The sequence below is a fragment of the Oncorhynchus keta genome, chromosome 37 (genome assembly GCF_023373465.1).
Source record: "Oncorhynchus keta strain PuntledgeMale-10-30-2019 chromosome 37, Oket_V2, whole genome shotgun sequence".
In the NCBI taxonomy this organism is placed as follows: domain Eukaryota; kingdom Metazoa; phylum Chordata; class Actinopteri; order Salmoniformes; family Salmonidae; genus Oncorhynchus; species Oncorhynchus keta.
In genome coordinates this window covers 7,590,018-7,610,044 of record NC_068457.1, presented here as the reverse complement: position 1 = coordinate 7,610,044, position 20,027 = coordinate 7,590,018, and the positions used below count along the sequence as shown (strand labels likewise).

General features: G+C 39.9%; 1 protein-coding gene across 1 annotated transcript; it reads left to right on the top strand.

The window, feature by feature from the left end:
• Positions 1-3,914: 3,914 nt before the first annotated feature.
• Positions 3,915-14,346, top strand: mrpl39 (mitochondrial ribosomal protein L39). Its single transcript, XM_035754937.2, has 10 exons — positions 3,915-4,106; positions 4,591-4,797; positions 4,988-5,127; positions 8,480-8,579; positions 10,945-11,012; positions 12,600-12,712; positions 13,051-13,116; positions 13,257-13,410; positions 13,579-13,626; positions 14,178-14,346. Exons 1-10 carry the CDS (start codon positions 4,070-4,072, stop codon positions 14,274-14,276), a joined length of 1,032 nt encoding a protein of 343 aa, XP_035610830.1. The 5' UTR covers positions 3,915-4,069; the 3' UTR covers positions 14,277-14,346.
• The last annotated feature ends 5,681 nt before the right edge of the window (positions 14,347-20,027 follow it).

Sequence of the window (20,027 nt, the reverse complement as noted above, 5' to 3'; positions counted from 1 at the left end):
CGCACCACTTTTCTGTTGTAATTGTAAAAAACTGTTTTTAAACAAGTCCTTTTTTCCATTTCACTTCACCAATTTGGACTATTTTGGACACTCAATGGTGGTCAGGAAAAGCGTCAGGATGAAGAGCAGGATAGCGAACCAGGGAAAGGGAAACGGCCAGATGGCAGACATGACAGGACCGCTACCTCCGCCTTTGTGCAAGGAGGAGCACTGCCAGAGCCCTGCAAAATGACCTCCAGCAGGCCACAAATGTGCATGTGTCTGCTCAAACGGTCAGAAACAGACTCCATGAGGGTGGTATGAGGGCCCGACGTCCACAGGTGGGGGTTGTGCTTACAGCCCAACACCGTGCAGGACGTTTGGCATTTGCCAGAGAACACCAAGATTGACAAATCCGCCACTGGCGCCCTGTGCTCTTCACAGAGGAAAGCAGGTTCACACTGAGCACATGTGACAGACGTGACAGAGTCTGGAGACGCTGTGGAGAACGTTCTGCTGCCTGCAACATCCTCCAGCATGACCGGTTTGGCGGTGGGTCAGTCATGGTGTGGGGTGGCATTTCTTTGGGGGGCCGCACAGCCCTCCATGTACTCGCCAGAGGTAGCCTGACTGCCATTAGGTACCGAGATGAGATCCTCAGACCCCTTGTGAGACCATATGCTGGTGCGGTTGGCCCTGGGTTCCTCCTAATGCAAGACAATGCTAGACCTCATGTGGCTGGAGTGTGTCAGCAGTTCCTGTAAGAGGAAGGCATTGATGCTAGGGACTGGCCCACCCGTTCCCCAGACCTGAATCCAATTGAGCACATCTGGTACATCATGTCTCGCTCCATGCACCAATGCCACGTTGCACCACAGACTGTCCAGGAGTTGGCGGATGCTTTAGTCCAGGTCTGGGAGGAGATCCCTCAGGAGACATCCGCCACCTCATCAGGCGCATGCCCAGGCATTGTAGGGAGGTCATACAGGCACGTGGAGGCCACACACACTACTGAGCCTCATTTTGACTTGTTTTAAGGACATTACATCAAAGTTGGATCAGCCTGTAGTGTGGTTTTCCACTTTAATTTTGAGTGTGACTCCAAATCCAGACCTCCATGGGTTGATAAATTTGATTTCCATTGATAATATTTGTGTGATTTTGTTGTCAGCACATTCAACTATGTAAAGAAAAAAGTATTTAATAAGAATATTTCATTCATTCAGATCTAGGATGTGTTATTTTAGTGTTCCCTTTATTTTTTTAGCGGTGTACTTGTGTACTATTGTTTGTACAGATGAACGTGGTACCTTCAGGCGTTTGAAAATTGCTCCCAAAGATGAACCAGACTTGTGTATTTTTTTCCGAAGTCTTGGCTGATTTCTTTTGATTTTCCCATGATGTCAAGCAAAGAGACACTGAGTTTGAAGGTAGGCCTTGAAATACATCCACAGGTACACCTCCAATTGACTCAAATTATGTCAATTATCCTATCAGAAGCTTCTAAAGCCATGACACCATTTTCCTGAATTTTCCAAGCTGTTTAAAGGCACAGTCAATTTAGTGTATGTAAACTTCTGACCCACTGCAATTGTGATACAGTGAATTAAAAGTGAAATAATCTGTCTGTAAACAATTGTTGGAAAAATTGCTTGTGTCATGCGCAAAGTAATGTCCTAACCGACTTGCCAAAACTATAGTTTGTTAACAAGACATTTGTGGAGTGGTTGAAAAACGAGTTTTAATGACTCCGACCTAAGTGTATGTAAACTTCCGACTTCAACTGTATATCTTACCACTAGTATATTACCAGAAGTTGATAGATGTTCCTGCTACCAGTCACTTTTCAGCCCTGTGTTCGTGTATATCTGTCTATCCCTGTATATAGCTTCCTCTCTTATTTCTTAATTATCTTGTTTACTTTACTATATACACTACTGGTCAAAAGTTTTAGAACACCTAGTCATTCAATATTTTTTCTTTATTTGACTATTTTCTACATTGTAGAATAATAGTGAAGACATCAAAACTATGAAATAACACATGTGGAATAATGTAGTAACCAAAACAGTGTTAAACAAATCAAATTATATTTGAGATTCTTCAAATAGCCACCCTTTGCCTTGATGACAGCTTTGCACACTCTTGGCATTCTCTCAACCAGCTCCATGAGGTAGTCACCTGGAATGCATTTCAATTAACAGGTGTGCCTTGTTAATAAAAGTTCATTTGTGGAATTTCTTTCCTTCTTAATGCGTTGGAGCCAATCAGTTGTGTTGTGACAAGACAGGGGTGGTATACAGAATATATCCTTATTTGGTAAAAGACCAAGTCCATATTTTTGCAAGTACAGCTCAAAAAATCAAAGAGAAATGACAGTCCATCATTACTTTAAGACATGAATGTCAGTCAGTCTGGAACATTTCAAGAACTTTGAAAGTTTATTTAAGTGCAGTCACAAAAACCATCAAATGCTATGATGAAACTGGCTCTCATGAGGACCGCCACAAGAAAGGAAGACCCAAAATTACCTCTGATGCATAGGAGACGTTCATTAGAGTTAATGGCACCTTGTTTGGCCAAGAAACACGAGCAATGGACATTAGACCAGTGGAAATCTGTCCCTTCTGTAGCTCAGTTGGTAGAGCATGGCGCTTGTAACGCCAGGGTAGTGGGTTCGATTCCCGGGACCACCCATACGTAGAATGTATGCACACATGACTGTAAGTCGCTTTGGATAAAAGCGTCTGCTAAATGGCATATATTATTATTATTATTATATTATGAGTCCAACTTTGAGATTTTTGGTTCAAACCACTGTGTCTTTGTAAGATGCAGAGTAGGTGAACGGAGGATCTCTGTATGTGTGGTTCCCACCATGAAACATGGAGGAGGAGGTGTGATGGTGTGGGGGTGCTTTGCTGGTGACACTGTTACTGATTTATTTAGAATTCAAGGCACACTTAACCAGCATGGCTACCACAGCATTCTGCAGCGATATGCCATCCCATCTGATTTGTGCTTAGTGGAACTTTCATTTGTTTTTCAACAGGACAATGACCTAACACACCTATTTGACCAGGAAGGAGAATGACGGAGTGCTGCATCAGATGACCTGGCCTCCAAAATCACCCAACCTCAACCCAATTGAGATGGTTTGGGATGAGTTGGGCCGCAGAGTGAAGGAAAAGCAGCCAACAATTACTCTGCATATGTGGGAACTCCTTCAAGACTGTTGGAAAATAATTCCAGGTGAAGCTAGTTGAGAGAATCCCAAGAGTGTGCAACGCTGTCATCAAGGCAAAGTGTGGCTACTTGACGAATCTAAAATATATATTGATTTGTTTTTGGTTAATACATGATTACATGTGTTATTTCATAGTTTTAATGTCTTCACTATTATTATACAATGCAGAAAATAGTAAAAATAAAGAAAAACCCTTGAATGAGTAGGTGTGTCCAAACATTTGGCTGGTACTGTGTATGCGCCCAATAAAATGTGATTTCATTTATTGAACACACGATGGCGACATTTTAACCACGCACCTAATTGAGTGCCACGCCTCTACCCCTTGGAGAACAACTTTCATGTTTATATGACTATGCATGCTCATTCCGTGCAATTGTTATCCCACCACTGTCTCCCCAAAAAATAATGAAATGAAAGAGACGTTTATGAGTTTGTATTTTATAGGGCCTGCCATATCATGGGGATATTGTATATGTAAATACAATAGTGACCACTAGCTACTGTCCAGGCTGGAAACGTCAGATGTCAACAATAACATTCTGGTTGGTCAGTTAGCCACATCTCTGAACAGACAAAACTATCAATAATATTGTTCATGCTTTGCTGAAACATAGTACAACTACACATACTGTCTGTTTTGGAACATAATGTCCTCTCAAGCGTTTATGTGGGAACTATTCAACACCCCAACAATTTATTCGACCCGGACCGAAATCAACGTTGCTCTTCAGACAGGCATAGCGTCCAAACGATAATAGCAGTGTAAAAGACACATAATTTAGCCCGGCATTGGTGCCCTACTGTTAAACCAGTACCAGAGATTCATCGCCAAAAGCAACAATGGCGTGTCGTACCATATGTCAACTTCTACAGCGCCGTAAGTACAACATATGACCACACAGCCGCTGCCACTCGTGTAACATGGGCTAGTTAAGAATGCTAATTAGCTAGCTTCACTGTATACAAAATGACCTTGGGTGGTTGCTACGTACAGTATTAGATCATGACACCATCAACAAATGTTCATGATGTAAACCATGACAGTGAGAGTTTATATCGCTCATCTGGGTTTCTGCATCGCTAATTTGTGTATAGGATGTTGGATTGTGAAAATCAGTTGCCATGTTCTTGCTTTGTGGCTCCGGGACTGGAGTTGTAGTGCCCAGTACGTAAAGTTAACATTTGTTCAAGATAATTTTTTTCGGGAATCGATTTTCGTGGGATAGCTAGTTCCCAATAACACTATTCCAATGATGACCAACGAATGGCGAATTCCATTAAATCTTGAATCTTCAAACTAGTTTTGGCGTAGGAAATGTGTATTGTCTTATCATGTACTCATCATGAATTCATTGACTCAGGGTTGGCATCCAGTGCTGCCTCTGTGCGTCTCTCGGCTGCTGAGGTGCGTGGTCAGCGCAGCGCTGTGTTTTCCCGGGAGCAGGCTCGCCAGCGTTCTCTGTACCCACGCACAGAGAAGATCGAGGTGACCTTGCAAATACCCGGTCTGCAGGGCACCCTGCTCGTCATGAACAAGGGACTGTCCACACCACACAGCTGTGCACGCCGTGAGTACAGGGACAATACCTGTGGTTTGTCTGTGTGCCGCATTGATTTTGTCAAGGCAGTCAGAAAAATTCTATAGTATGAATAATATTAAATCTCTCTCTCTCTCTCTCTCTCTTTCTCTCTCTCTCTCTCTTTCTCTCTTTCTCTCTTTCTCTCTTTCTCTCTCTTTCTCTCTCTCCTCTCTCTCAGACTTGACAGAGTGGTATGTAACCAGCTCTGCCCTGGCCTTAGTAGACGGAAAGCCCTGGTCCCTGCACCAGCCCCTCACCCAATCCTGCTCCCTCTCCCTGCTCACCTTCAAAGACACAGACCCACTGCTGGTCAACCAGGTACAACACAGCACCACAGATATAGGTGTACATGCACTGAGGTATATAGCACCGGTGTCGGGTGAAGTTGCACTTTGACGCTGATGTTGGATTAGTTTAGCATTTCCCCCACAAACGGTTAAATGAAATCGTATTAGTCACATGCGCCGAGTACAACCGGTGTAGACCTTACAGTGAAGTGCTTACTTACAAGCCCCTAACCAACAATGCAGTTAAAAAAAAATACAGATAAAAATAAGAAACTGAAGTAACAAGTAAATGGGGCAGCAGTAAAATAACAATAGCGGGACTATATACAGGGGGGTACCGGTACAAGGGTCAATGTGCGGGGGCACCGGTTAGTTGAGGTAATATGTACATGATGGTAGAGTTATGAAAGTGACTATGCATAGATGACAACAACAGAGAGTAGCAGCGGTGTAAAAGAGGGGGGACAATGCAAATAGTCTGGGAAGCCATTTGATTAGCTGCTCAGGAGTCTTATGGCTTGGAGGTAGAAGCTGTTTAGAAGCCTCTTGGACCTAGACTTGGTGCTCCGGTACCGCTTGCCGTGCGGTAGCAGAGAGAATCGTTTCTGGCTAGGGTGGTTGGAGGCTTTGGCAATTTTTAGGGCCTTCCTCTGACACTGCCTGGTATAGAGGTCGTGGATGGCAGGAAGCTTGGCCCCAGTGATGTACTGGGCTGTTCGCACTACCCTCCGCCTTGCGGTTGGAGGCCGGGCAGTTGCCATACCAGGCAGTGATGCAGCCAGTGTTCTCGATGGTGCAGCTGTAGAACCTTTTGAGGATCTGAGGACCCATGCCAGGTCTTTTCAGTCTCCTGAGGGGGAATACGTTTTGTCATGTCCTCTTCACGACTGCCTTGGTGTGTTTAGATCATGTCAGTTTGTTGGTGATGTGGACACCAAGGATCTTGAAGCTCTCAACCTGCTCCAGTACAGCCCCGTCGATGAGAATGGGGACGTGCTCGGTGCTCCTTTTCCTGTAGTCCACATTCATCTCCTTAATCTTGGTTACGTTGAGGGAGAGGTTGTTGTCCTAGCGCCACACGGCCAGGTCTCAGGCCTCCTCCCTATAGGCTGTCTCGTCTTTGTCGGCGATCAGGCCTTCCACTGTTGTGTCAAACTTAATGATGGTGTTGGAGTTGTGCCTGGCCGTGCAGTCATGAGTGAAGAGGGAGTGCAGGAGGGGACTGAGCACGCACACCTGAGGGGCCCCTGTGTTGAGGATCAGCATGGAGGATGTGTTGTTACCTACCCTTACCACCAGTTGTAGACGGAGGTGTTTAGTCCCAGGGTCCTTAGCTTAGTGATGAGCTTTGAGGGCACTGTGGTGTTGAACGCTGAGCTGTAGTCAATGAATAGCATTCTTACATAGGTGTTACTTTTGTCCAGGTGGGAAAGGGCAGTGTGGAGTGCAATTGAGACTGCATCATCTGTGGATCTGTTGGGGCGGTATGCAAATTGGAGTGGGTCTAGGGTTTCTGGGATAATGGTGTTGATGTGAGCCATGACCAGCCTTTCAAAGCATTTCTTGGCTACAGACGTGAGTGCTACAGGTCTGTAGTCATTTAGGCAGGTTACCTTGGTGTTCTTGGGCACACGGACTATGGTGGTCTGCTTGAAACAGACTCGGACAGGGAGGGGTTGACAATGTCAGTGAAGACACTTGCCAGTTGGTCAGCGCATGCTCGTAGTACACGTCCTGGTAATCCGACTGGCCCTGCGGCCTTGTGAATGTTGACCTTTTTGGGTAAGTCTCTAAGAAATTTGCACACCTTGATTGTACAATATTTGCCCATGTATTCTTTAACTTTTCAAGCTCTGTCAAGTTGGTTGTTGATCATTGCTAAACAGCCATTTTTAGGTCTTGCCATAGATTTCAAGCCAATTTAAGTCAAAACTCTTAAATGGGCCACTCAGGAACATTCAATGTCGTCTTGGTTAACAACTCCAGTGTATATTTGGACTTGTGTTTTAGGTTATTGTCCTACTTAAAGGTGAATTCATCTCGCAGTGTCTGTTGGAAAGCAGACTGAACCAGGATTTTGTCTGTATTTAGCTCTATTCCATTTCTTTTTATCCTAAAACAAACCTCCCTTGTCCTTGCCGATGATGAGTATATCCATAACATGATGCAGCCACCACCATGCTTTAAAAGAGAGTGGTACTCAGTGATGTTGGATTTACCACAAAAATAACTATTTGTATTAAGGAGAAAAAAGGTTTGAAAAAATGCAACATTTTTTGCAGTAGTGCTTTAGTGCCTTATTGCAAACAGGATGCTTGTTTGTACAGAATAAAAAATATTCAAAATCTTCCTTCTTTACAATCTGTCACTTAGGTGGGTATAGAGGACTAACTACAATGTTGTTGATCCATCCTCAGTTTTCTCCCATCACAGCCATTAAACTCTGTACCTGTTCTAAAATAACCATTGGCCTCATGGTGAAATCCCTGAGCGGTTTCCTTCCTCTCCGGCAACTGAGTTGGGAAGGACGCCTGTATCTTTGTAGTGACTGGCTGTATTGATACACCATTCAAAGTTTAAGTAATTATTTCATCATGCACAAAGGAATATTCAGTGTCTGCTTTATATTTTTATTTTTACCCATCTACCAATTAGGGGCGGCAGGTTGTCTAGTGGTTAGAGCGTTGGGTCAGTAACCGAAAGGTTGCTAGATCGAATCCCCGAGCTGACAGTGTAAAGTTCTACCTCTGAACACGGCAGTTCACCCAATGTTCCTAGGCTGTCATTGTAAATAACTGACTTGCCTGATAAATAAAGGTTCAATAAAAATATGCAAGGCATTGAAAAACTCCCTGGTCTTTGCTGTTGAATCTGTGTTTGAAATTCACTACTCGACTGAGGGACCTTAGTTCAAGAGGCTTCTAAACGGCTTCTACCCCCAAGCCATAAGACTCCTGACCAGTAAATGTATTGAAATAAATATATATATATATATATATACTTGTTTTGAGTTGATCTCACTCACCCAGAAAATGCATCAAGGTAATTGGTCTTGTTTTAAGATATTCTGACTTGTTTCAAGCCTTTTTTTTAGGTTAAAGTAAGCAAAAAGATTTGCCAGTACACTGAGAGAATTTACATTTTGAAGATGTCATTGCATTGTAATGTTAAGAGATACTGTATCTAGGTAAGATAAACATTTCTGCAGTGTACATATAGACTGTAGTGTACAGGGTCATAGATACCGTATAGGCCAAACTTTTGACACCAGACATATTTGCCTCCAAAGTGGTGGTTTTCTGGTGGTGGTGACTGACTGGTCTCAGACTGTGACTGTGGTGATTGGCTGTTGGTTTGTGTGTGTGTGGCCTCTCCCTCCCTAGGCATACTGGCGGTCGTGTGCAGCCCTCCTTGGCCAGGTCCTTCAGGATGCCTTTAAAGAAGACTTTTCTGTGGAACTGCTCAGACTCCCAGAGGTGCTAGGTATAAGCCAGGAAACACTCATACCCATGTTTTCCATACCATTTTCAGAAAAATTAAAAAAAACATAAAGAAATGACTAGCATCTAGTCAACAGATTGGAACTGAATCCTAGATGCAATGAATCCTTATATTCAGTGCATTCTGAAAGTTTTCAGACACCTTGACTAGTTCCACATTTCGTTATGTTACAGCTTTTTTCTAAAAATTGATTAGAATAATCTACACCACTGCATAATGACAAAGCGAAAACACTGAAATACCTTATTTACATAAATATTAAGAGCCCTTGCTATGAGACTCCAAATTGGGATCAGGTGCATCCTGTTTCCATTCATCATCCTTGAGATGTTTCTACAACTTGATTGGAGTTCACCTGTGGTAAATTCTATTGATTGGACATGATTTGGAAAGGCACACATCTGTCTAAGGTCCCACAGTTGACGGTGCATGTCAGAGCAAAAACCAAGCCATGAGGTTGACGGAATTGTCCGTAGAGCTCCGAGACAGGATTGTGTTGAGGCACAGATCTGGGGAAGGATACCAAAACAAATCTGTAGCATTGAAGGTCCCCAAGAACACAGTGGCCTCCATCATTCTTAAATGGAAGAAGTTTGGAACCACCAAGACTCTTCCTAGAGCTGGTTAAACTGAGCAATCGGGGGAGAAGGGCCTTGGTCAGGAAGGCGACCAAGAACCCGATGGTCACTCTGACAGAGCTTCAAAAATAAAATCACATTTTATTTTTCACATACACATGTTTAGCAGATGTTATTGCGGGTGTAGCGAAATGCTTGTAATGCTTCTGTGGAGATGGGAGAAACTTCCAGAAGGACTGCAGCACTCCACCAATCAGGGCTTTATGGTAGAGTGGCCTGAAGCCACCCCTCAGTAAAAGGCACATGACAGCCCACTTGGAGTTTGCCAAAAGCCACCTAAAGGACTCTCAGACCATGAGAAACAAGATTCTCTGGTCTGATTAAACCAAAATTGAAACCAAGACTGAATGTGTCACATCTGGAGGAAACCCGACACCATCTCTCCTGTGAAGCATGGTGTAGCGGCAGGGACTGGGAGACTAGTCAGGATAGAGGCAAAGATGAATGGATCTAAGTACAGCGAGATCCTTGGTGAAAACCTGCTCCAGAGTGCTCAGGACCTCAGACTGGGGTGAAGGTTCACCTTCCAGTAGGACAATGACCCTAAGCACACAGCCAAGACAACGCAGGAGTGGCTTCGGGACAAGTCTCTGAATGTCCTTGAGTGGCCCAACCAGAGCCTGGACTTCAGTTTTGTATTTTTATATACATTTGCATAAATGTATGAAAAGCTGTTTTTGCTATGTCATTACGGAATATTGTGTGTAGATTGATGAGGGGGAAAAACAAATCCATTTTAAAACGAGGCTGTAACTTAACAAAATGATGAAAAGGTCAAGAGGTCTGAACACTTTCCGAATGCACCAGCTCTTACTTACGCTTGCTCGTTCTATCGCTAGCTTTTTTTTGCTTTTTCGCTCTCTTTCTCGCTATCTCTTTCAAATTCAGATTGTTTTGTTGGCATAAAATTCAATTTGTAGATAGTGGTACTGTACAGCATTTCAGTAAATATGCAATGCAAAAAGGATAATGAAGTTAATTTCAGTAGTAATAATAATAGTAAATATAATCATGTACACTACTGATGTTGTGTTGTGTAGTCTTCGGTCGATAGATGTAATTAAAGAAAACAATTATTGAAAAGAAAAAATGCCTCATCGATAAACAACAAAATGTACATTGATGGTAACACTATGTATTACTTGTAAGTTTTATATACAATGCAGACTGAGTGTACAAAACATTATGAACACCTGCTCTCTCCATGACGTAGACTGACTTGGTGAAAGCTATGATTCCTTATTGGTGTCATCTGTTAAATCCACTTCAATCCGTGTAGATGAAGGGGAGGAGACCGGTTGAAGAAGGATTTTTAAGCTTTGAGACAATTGAGACATGGATTGTGTACGTGTGTCATTTAGGGTGAATGGAAAGACAAAATATTTCAAACGGGGTATGACTAACTGGTTTGAGGGTGTGACAAACTGCAACGCTACTGGGCTTTTCATGCTCAACCGTTTCCAATGTGTATCAAGAATGGTCCACCACCCAAAGGGACATCCTACCAGCTTGACACATTGGAGTCAACATGGACCAGCATCCGTGTGTAACACTTTTGACACCTTGTAGGGTCCATGCCCCGACGAATTGAGGCGGCTCTGAGGGCAAAAGGGGGGGGGTGCGACTCAATATTAGGGGGGTGTTCCTAAGGTTTTGTACACACAGTGTATGTAATTCATACAATGTATGTAATCTCTCTCTCTCTGCAGTAACTTCAGGAGCGTTCTGTTGTGATGTGGTGCTGGATCCTCAGTTAGACGCCTGGAGCCCTTCAGAGGTCAGTGTGTGTTATATTCTGGTATGTGTGGAACTGTGTGTTGTTCTGTTATTATACAGGAGATTCCAAAATGATTGACAGCCTTGATAGCCATGACATCGTTTTCTGGAATTATCCAAGCTGTTTAAAGGCAACTTAGTGTATGTAAACTTCTGACCCACTGGACTTGTGATACAGTGAATTATAAGTGAAATACTCTTTTCTAAACAATTTTAGGAAAAATACTTGTCATGCACAAAGTAGATGTCCTAACTGACTTGCCAAGACTATAGTTTGTTAACAAGAAATTTGTGGAGTTGTTGAAAAATGATTTTTATTGACTCCCACGTAGGTGTATGTAAACTTCCGACTTCAACTGTGTGGGAGTCTGTATATAATAAAAAATGTGACCGTTCATTTAACTTGGCAACTTAACAGCCTACACCGGCCAAACCCGGACGACGCTGGGCCAATTTTGCGCCGCCCTATGGGACTCCCAATCAAAGCCGGATGTGATACAGCCTGGATTCGAACCAGGGTGTCGCCTCTTGCACTGAGATACCGTGCCTTAGACTGCTGTGCCACTCGGGAGCCCGAATAATGACTGTATAAAATAAATAGTTCAAATACTGACCTATATTGTATGCCAAAAGAAATGTAATTATATTAAACTAATACAATTGCCCAGAGAAAGATTTTGTTTCTTAAAAAAAGGTAGGGCTTAAAATGTATTGACACCCCTAAAGATTTATACAATATACATTTATTGTATTTTTTATTTAACCTTTATTTAACTAGGCAAGTCAGTTAAGAACAAATTCTTATTTACAATGACAGCCTACCCCAGGCCAAACCCGGACGACGCTGGGCCTATTGTGCACCTCCCTATGTGACTCGCAATCACAGCTGGATGTGATACAGCCTGGATACATAAAATAGTCAAAGGTTTAGTATTGACTGTACAAGCGTGTAACTCTACAAACTTGTTGGTTGCATTTGCAGTTTGTTTTGGTTGTGTTTCAGATTATTTTTGCCCAATAGAGACATGCATGGTAAATCATGTGTTTTTGTGAGAAAGTTAGAGTTTCAGATCATACCCCCCAAGACAAGCTAACCTCTCACCATTGCCAGTAACAGAGTTTAGAATGTATTGGGGGGGGAAATGATCTTTGATCCTCTAACTTTCTCAATCATCATTATTTATGATTAATTCAAGATTATTGTATTTTCATTTTCAAAAAGAGTGGCTCCAAAATGACAAAATAAATTATTTACCATTTAATTTAATACTCTGAAACACAACCAAAACGAACTGCAAATGCATCCGACAAGTTTGAAGTCACAAGCTTGATGTAGTCATTGCGTGCTAGTAATGTGGGACCAATTACTTAACTTTGACTACTTTATTCATAAGAATCTTTAGGGATGCCAATACAATAAATACAAATTATATTAGTATAAAATATAGTATATATTTTAAATGTTGCATACAATCATTTATTTTATACAGTCATTGTTGCCCATCTTTATCAAGGGTGTAAATAATTTCGGACCCCACTGTGCATGCGTGTTGAGCAAAGTGAAATGACCTGAGTGTGTGTGTCCCAGGAGTCCCTGCGCTCTCTGACGCGTGGTGCTCAGCAGCTGATCCATCGGGACCTGCCCTGGGAGCCTCTGGAGGTGGCGCCCCCTGTTGCCCTGGAGGTCTTCTCTCACAGCAGGTACTTTATTTCTATACTCTCTTGTTCAATTGTATCATTTTCGGGGGATAAAATATACAAGACAAACCAAAATAATGGATAGGTATTGATTTTGGCCATCAGTACCCCTTTCGGAGGACTGAGAAGGTGTTGCAGCTTGTTAAGTGCTGTTATAACAGGTTATAACCTAGCATTTCTCTGGACTGAAAGCCTATTGGCAAAGCCAGTTTCGAAACCTCTCTTTTCTTGCAAAATTTTCCCTTCTATGCCTTTTCCTCCATGGTTTCAAAGCACTTTTTCACTTATTTTAGTCTGTTTCGTGTTCTCTTCCAGTGTTCTAGCTGTGTTTGTGTTTGCAGGTGTAAGCAGGAGGAAGTGGAGGAGAAGTCGGCACAAAGTCCTAAAGGCACAGTGATCCTCTACAGGTGAGCTACAGGAACTGTACCGCGGTAGATGACTCACTCACATCCTTATTGAGTGACACTCATCTTCGCTGTGTTTTCATACACGTATATGGCACACACACACACACACACTCTTGTCTCACCTCGTATCTGTCTCTTAGGTGTGGGGACCATGTTCTGTTGAGTGGGGGCCCCTTGGCGGCGAGGACAGGGCTGTGCTCTCAGTATGAGGTCACTGCCATCCACCCTCTAGGAGAGGGCAAGTGGGGTCTCCACCGCCGGGCCCAGGGGCTCTCACTGCCCCTCCAGCAGCAGGTACGTACGCACGCGCACAAATATGCAGGACATGTTTCAGTCAATGTATGAAGCATCTTTTGGATGTGTTCGAGTGTCAGTGACTTAAGTGTCAGCGAGTGAATGTGTGTGAGTGATGAGTGCCACTGACTGAGTCATTCATTATTTTCTCCTGTTCTCTTTCCGTAGGCCCACCACACTGTGTGGAGGAAACTGAGGAGCAGGGCAGAGAAGCTGGTAAGAAAATATTACTCTTCACAATTTTAAAGACCAAGTTCACTTTTTTTTTTTAAAGTTGTAGCTTGTATGCGACATAGCTAGCGTATTGTCATTGCATCTGAACTGTTATTTTTGTTAGCTGGTTATTTTAATAACATCCAGAATCTCCTGGTTGGCATTTTTTGAGCATGTAGCAATACTTGTGGAAATGGTTTGTACCAGCTAGCATTACAAATGTGAGGATCAGGTTACATCTCTCCACATTATTTTAAGTGGTTTGGATGAAACAACCTAGGTAGGTCAAAATGAGTTAAAGCCCATCCTGATCTCACTTTTAGATTTTTACTGAAAGGGGTTCTGCAGTATCTCAAATCTTTACTGCTGACCTGCACAACTTTTTTTGGTCCATATTTCCGTTTCCCCCCCCCCCCCATTAGTCAACTGTTGATATGTTTGAGTAAAGTGATCCTTTAAAAAGTGAAACATCCCTTTCAGAATCTCTATCAGTATCTATTCATAATTAATTATCAAACTGCCGGTTTAATCCTATTGGCTCTCCCTCTCCACAGGTTGAGGTGCCCACAGGATCAACCAATGAAGCCATTTCAGATACATTGACACGGCCCTCTGCCCCTGAACAGACTCCTCCCCATACTCCCCAACAATGATCATGACTATAACCTTGTCATTATATATGTCTTTGTAATATTTGTGGAATAAATGTGTCACGCATGGAAATTGTCCCCTCTCCTCTGTACACTAAATGCTTGCTGAAATTTAAGTGGGTTATTGGTTTATGACAGTGTAGTTGACGTGGTGTAGAGTGAAGTTGCTGATCTTGGGTCAGTTTTGCATTTCCCCCGCTAATGGTTAAGGTTGGGTTTGGGGGTGGGGAAGCTGATATGGAATCAAAGTATTTGTTGTGCAGAACGTAACTGGTTTGTGCCCAGTGAGGGACAGGGACAGAACCGACTCTGTTACAACAGCACAGTTGACTTTTCCTTAATATTTTATGCTTGCCGGGGATTTGAACCCAAAGTCAAATGAATTGATGACCTGTGGCGTGTGATATAGCCATCTGTCTTTTGGGTGGAATGAAAGCTGCGGTCCGTGCCATGCTCGAGCATGTTAAAGCCTTACACTAACACACCCCTCTCCGGCCTTTAACTGCTCAGCTGACGGTATGTGTTGAGTGGTCAGCAGTTTGCTAACACACAAAGACGGGTGTGTGCTGCTCGGCCATCAGGGGCAGAGCAGCTGTTGTGTATGTCGCTTTGGGACAGGTGTTTGAGGAGTGTGTGTGTAAAAGTGGGCATGAGCTGTCACAGATTACCAGATCAGAGTAGTGGACATGGGCTATGTCCCAAATGGCTCCCTATTTAGTGCACTACTTTTGGCCAGGGTGCATAGGGCTCTGGTCAAAAGTAGTGCACTATATAGGGAATAGGGTTCCGTTTGGGACGAAGAAAATTGTGACCATATACAGTATCTGTAGGCCTACAGTACATGTCAACAGTTAGTATATTCCTCAAACTGAAGCTGTGATATAGTATACAAAGAAACATAACAATGTGTTCATAAATGTGATGCGGCATAATTCATCTTGGGTCCTTCTGTAGCTCAGTTGGTAGAGCATGGCGCTTGTAACGCCAGGGTAGTGGGTTCGATTCCCGGGACCACCCATACGTAGAATGTATGCACACATGACTGTAAGTCGCTTTGGATAAAAGCGTCTGCTAAATGGCATATATTATTATATTATTATCTTGATCTATGATGCTCCCGGTCTAGAGTCTCAACAATGTAATATACACGGTGCTGTGAGACCGATCGAGAGTTTGCCCATTGCACAGCTGTCGCCCCCCCTCTAACAGCCAGCCCCACCCTGACACCCAGCGACAGTATGGGAGACACACCCAAGGACAAATTACAGTCCCCATCCCACCTCTCACCAATTGAGATGTTTGAACCAGTGCCTGGAATTCTAGACTACTATATTCCATGGATATTATTATTATTCCATACTACTATATTCCATGGATATTATTATTCCAGACTACTATATTCCATGGATATTATTATTATTCCATACTACTATATTCCATGGATATTATTATTCCAGACTACTATATTCCATGGATATTATTATTATTCCATACTACTATATTCCATGGATATTATTATTATTCCAGACTACTATATTCCATGGATATTATTATTATTCCATACTACTATATTCCATGGATATTATTATTATTCCAGACTACTATATTCCATGGATATTATTATTATTCCAGACTACTATATTCCATGGATATTATTATTCCAGACTACTATATTCCATGGATATTATTATTATTCCATACTACTATATTCCATGGATATTATTATTATTCCAGACTACTATATTCCATGGATATTATTATTATTCCATACTACTATATTCCATGGATATTATTATTATTCCATACTACTATATTCCATGGATATTATTATTATTCCAGACTACTATATTCCATGGATATTATTATTCCAGACTACTATATTCCATGGATATTATTATTATTCCAGACTACTATATTCCATGGATATTATTATTATTCCAGACTACTATATTCCATGGATATTATTATTATTCCAGACTACTATATTCCATGGATATTATTATTATTCCAGACTACTATATTCCATGGATATTATTATTATTCCAGACTACTATATTCCATGGATATTATTATTATTCCATACTACATGGATATTATTATTATATATTCCATGGATATTATTATTCTAGACTACTATATTCCATGGATATTATTATTCCAGACTACTATATTCCATGGATATTATTATTCCAGACTACTATATTCCATGGATATTATTATTCCATACTACTATATTCCATGGATATTATTATTCCAGACTACTATATTCCATGGATATTATTATTATTCCAGACTACTATATTCCATGGATATTATTATTCTAGACTACTATATTCCATGGATATTATTATTCCAGACTACTATATTCCATGGATATTATTATTATTCCAGAGACTACTATATTCCATGGATATTATTCTTATTCCATACTACTATATTCCATGGATATTATTATTCTATATTATTATTCCAGACATGGATATTATTATTCCAGACTACTATATTCCATGGATATTATTATTATTCCAGACTACTATATTCCATGGATATTATTATTATTCAGACTACTATATTCCATGGATATTATTATTCCAGACTACTATATTCCATGGATATTATTATTCCAGACTACTATATTCCATGGATATTATTATTCCAGACTACTATATTCCATGGATATTATTATTCCAGACTACTGTATTCCAGACTACTATATTCCATGGATATTATTATTATTCCAGACTACTATATTCCATGGATATTATTATTATTCCATATATTATTATTCTACTATATTCCATGGATATTATTATTATTCCAGACTACTATATTCCATGGATATTATTATTCCAGACTACTATATTCCATGGATATTATTATTCCATACTACTATATTCCATGGATATTATTATTCCAGACTACTATATTCCATGGATATTATTATTATTCCATACTACTATATTCCATGGATATTATTATTCTAGACTACTATATTCCATGGATATTATTATTATTCCAGACTACTATATTCCATGGATATTATTATTATTCCAGACTACTATATTCCATGGATATTATTATTCTAGACTACTATATTCCATGGATATTATTATTCCAGACTACTATATTCCATGGATATTATTATTATTCCAGACTACTATATTCCATGGATATTATTATTCCAGACTACTATATTCCATGGATATTATTATTATTCCAGACTACTATATTCCATGGATATTATTATTATTCCAGACTACTATATTCCATGGATATTATTATTCCAGACTACTATATTCCATGGATATTATTATTCCAGACTACTATATTCCATGGATATTATTATTCCAGACTACTATATTCCATGGATATTATTATTATTCCAGACTACTATATTCCATGGATATTATTATTCCAGACTACTATATTCCATGGATATTATTATTCTAGACTACTATATTCCATGGATATTATTATTCCAGACTACTATATTCCATGGATATTATTATTCCATACTATATTCCATGGATATTATTATTCTACTATATTCCATGGATATTATTATTATTCCAGACTACTATATTCCATGGATATTATTATTCTAGACTACTATATTCCATGGATATTATTATTCCAGACTATTATTATTCCAGACTACTATATTCCATGGATATTATTATTCTAGACTACTATATTCCATGGATATTATTATTCCAGACTACTATATTCCATGGATATTATTATTATTCCAGACTACTATATTCCATGGATATTATTATTCCAGACTACTATATTCCATGGATATTATTATTCCAGACTACTGTATTCCATGGATATTATTATTCCAGACTACTATATTCCATGGATATTATTATTCCAGACTACTATATTCCATGGATATTATTATTCCAGACTACTGTATTCCATGGATATTATTATTCCAGACTACTGTATTCCATGGATATTATTATTCCAGACTACTATATTCCATGGATATTATTATTCCAGACTACTATATTCCATGGATATTATTATTCCATGGATATTATTATTCCAGACTACTATATTCCATGGATATTATTATTATTCCAGACTACTATATTCCATGGATATTATTATTCCTACTATATTCCATGGATATTATTATTCTAGACTACTATATTCCATGGATATTATTATTCCAGACTACTATATTCCATGGATATTATTATTCCAGACTACTATATTCCATGGATATTATTATTCCAGACTACTATATTCCATGGATATTATTATTCCAGACTACTATATTCCATGGATATTATTATTCCAGACTACTATATTCCATGGATATTATTATTCCAGACTACTATATTCCATGGATATTATTATTCCAGACTACTATATTCCATGGATATTATTATTCCAGACTACTATATTCCATGGATATTATTATTCCAGACTACTGTATTCCATGGATATTATTATTCCAGACTACTATATTCCATGGATATTATTATTCCAGACTACTATATTCCATGGATATTATTATTCCAGACTACTATATTCCATGGATATTATTATTCCAGACTACTATATTCCATGGATATTATTATTCCAGACTACTATATTCCATGGATATTATTATTCCAGACTACTATATTCCATGGATATTATTATTCCAGACTACTATATTCCATGGATATTATTATTCCAGACTACTATATTCCATGGATATTATTATTCCAGACTACTGTATTCCATGGATATTATTATTCCAGACTACTATATTCCATGGATATTATTATTCCAGACTACTGTATTCCATGGATATTATTATTCCAGACTACTATATTCCATGGATATTATTATTCCAGACTACTATATTCCATGGATATTATTATTCCAGACTACTATATTCCATGGATATTATTATTCCAGACTACTATATTCCATGGATATTATTATTCCAGACTACTATATTCCATGGATATTATTATTCCAGACTACTATATTCCATGGATATTATTATTCCAGACTACTATATTCCATGGATATTATTATTCCAGACTACTGTATTCCATGGATATTATCCAGACAAATGCGTCAAAATGTAGCCTAAATGTTATTGTCCACAAAAAGTAGATTCTTCCTGGCTTATGTCATCCGTTATCAATTCGATATTTGAATCAACTGGGATGGGATAGGCCGACATGCTTTTGTAAAATATAGCTTGGACTATAAGCCTATACAAGAAGCATTCACAATGGATTATTCCACAACCATACAATCAAGTTAAAATGTGAGATCGCTAAGGCAGTAGTGCTGCGTGGGTAAAATCACTGTGGAAGCCCCCCAAAAAGCCATATCGCAACCTTTGTGTGATAATTGCGTATTTTGCACGATAGCCTGTTAATTCATATGTCTTGCGACCGTTTTATATATAGGTCTAATGGCCGAGACGACAAGAAAATGTTGGCAGAATAAATAAACCACACCTTTGTTTTATCACAAAACCAGATAGAAAACTCTGTCCAGCATATTGCATGTAGTAACAGACAATTGCATGGTCAAGCAAGTTAATGTTTCCAACATTTTCGGGCCACTGAACAACTATTGATTTAGAACCACAGAGTTACCGCAAGTCGCAAAGAAAACAGGAGATGCCGCCACTATTCCAGCACCTTTTCAACTTCAACATTTCAACATCATCAAATCACCTATGCTTAGTCTAATACAGTGACAACTAAAAGATACCAAAAACAATTTAGTACA

What these genes read in the sequence shown, in the direction of transcription:
- mrpl39 (XM_035754937.2), top strand. Translation starts at nt 4,070, where the DNA reads ATGGCGTGTCGTACCATATGTCAACTTCTACAGCGCC. An exon ending in ACGCCTGGAGCCCTTCAGAG is followed by an intron (nt 11,013 to 12,599) that starts GTCAGTGTGTGT and finishes TGTGTGTCCCAG; the next exon opens with GAGTCCCTGCGCTCTCTGAC. An exon ending in GGAGCAGGGCAGAGAAGCTG is followed by an intron (nt 13,627 to 14,177) that starts GTAAGAAAATAT and finishes CCCTCTCCACAG; the next exon opens with GTTGAGGTGCCCACAGGATC.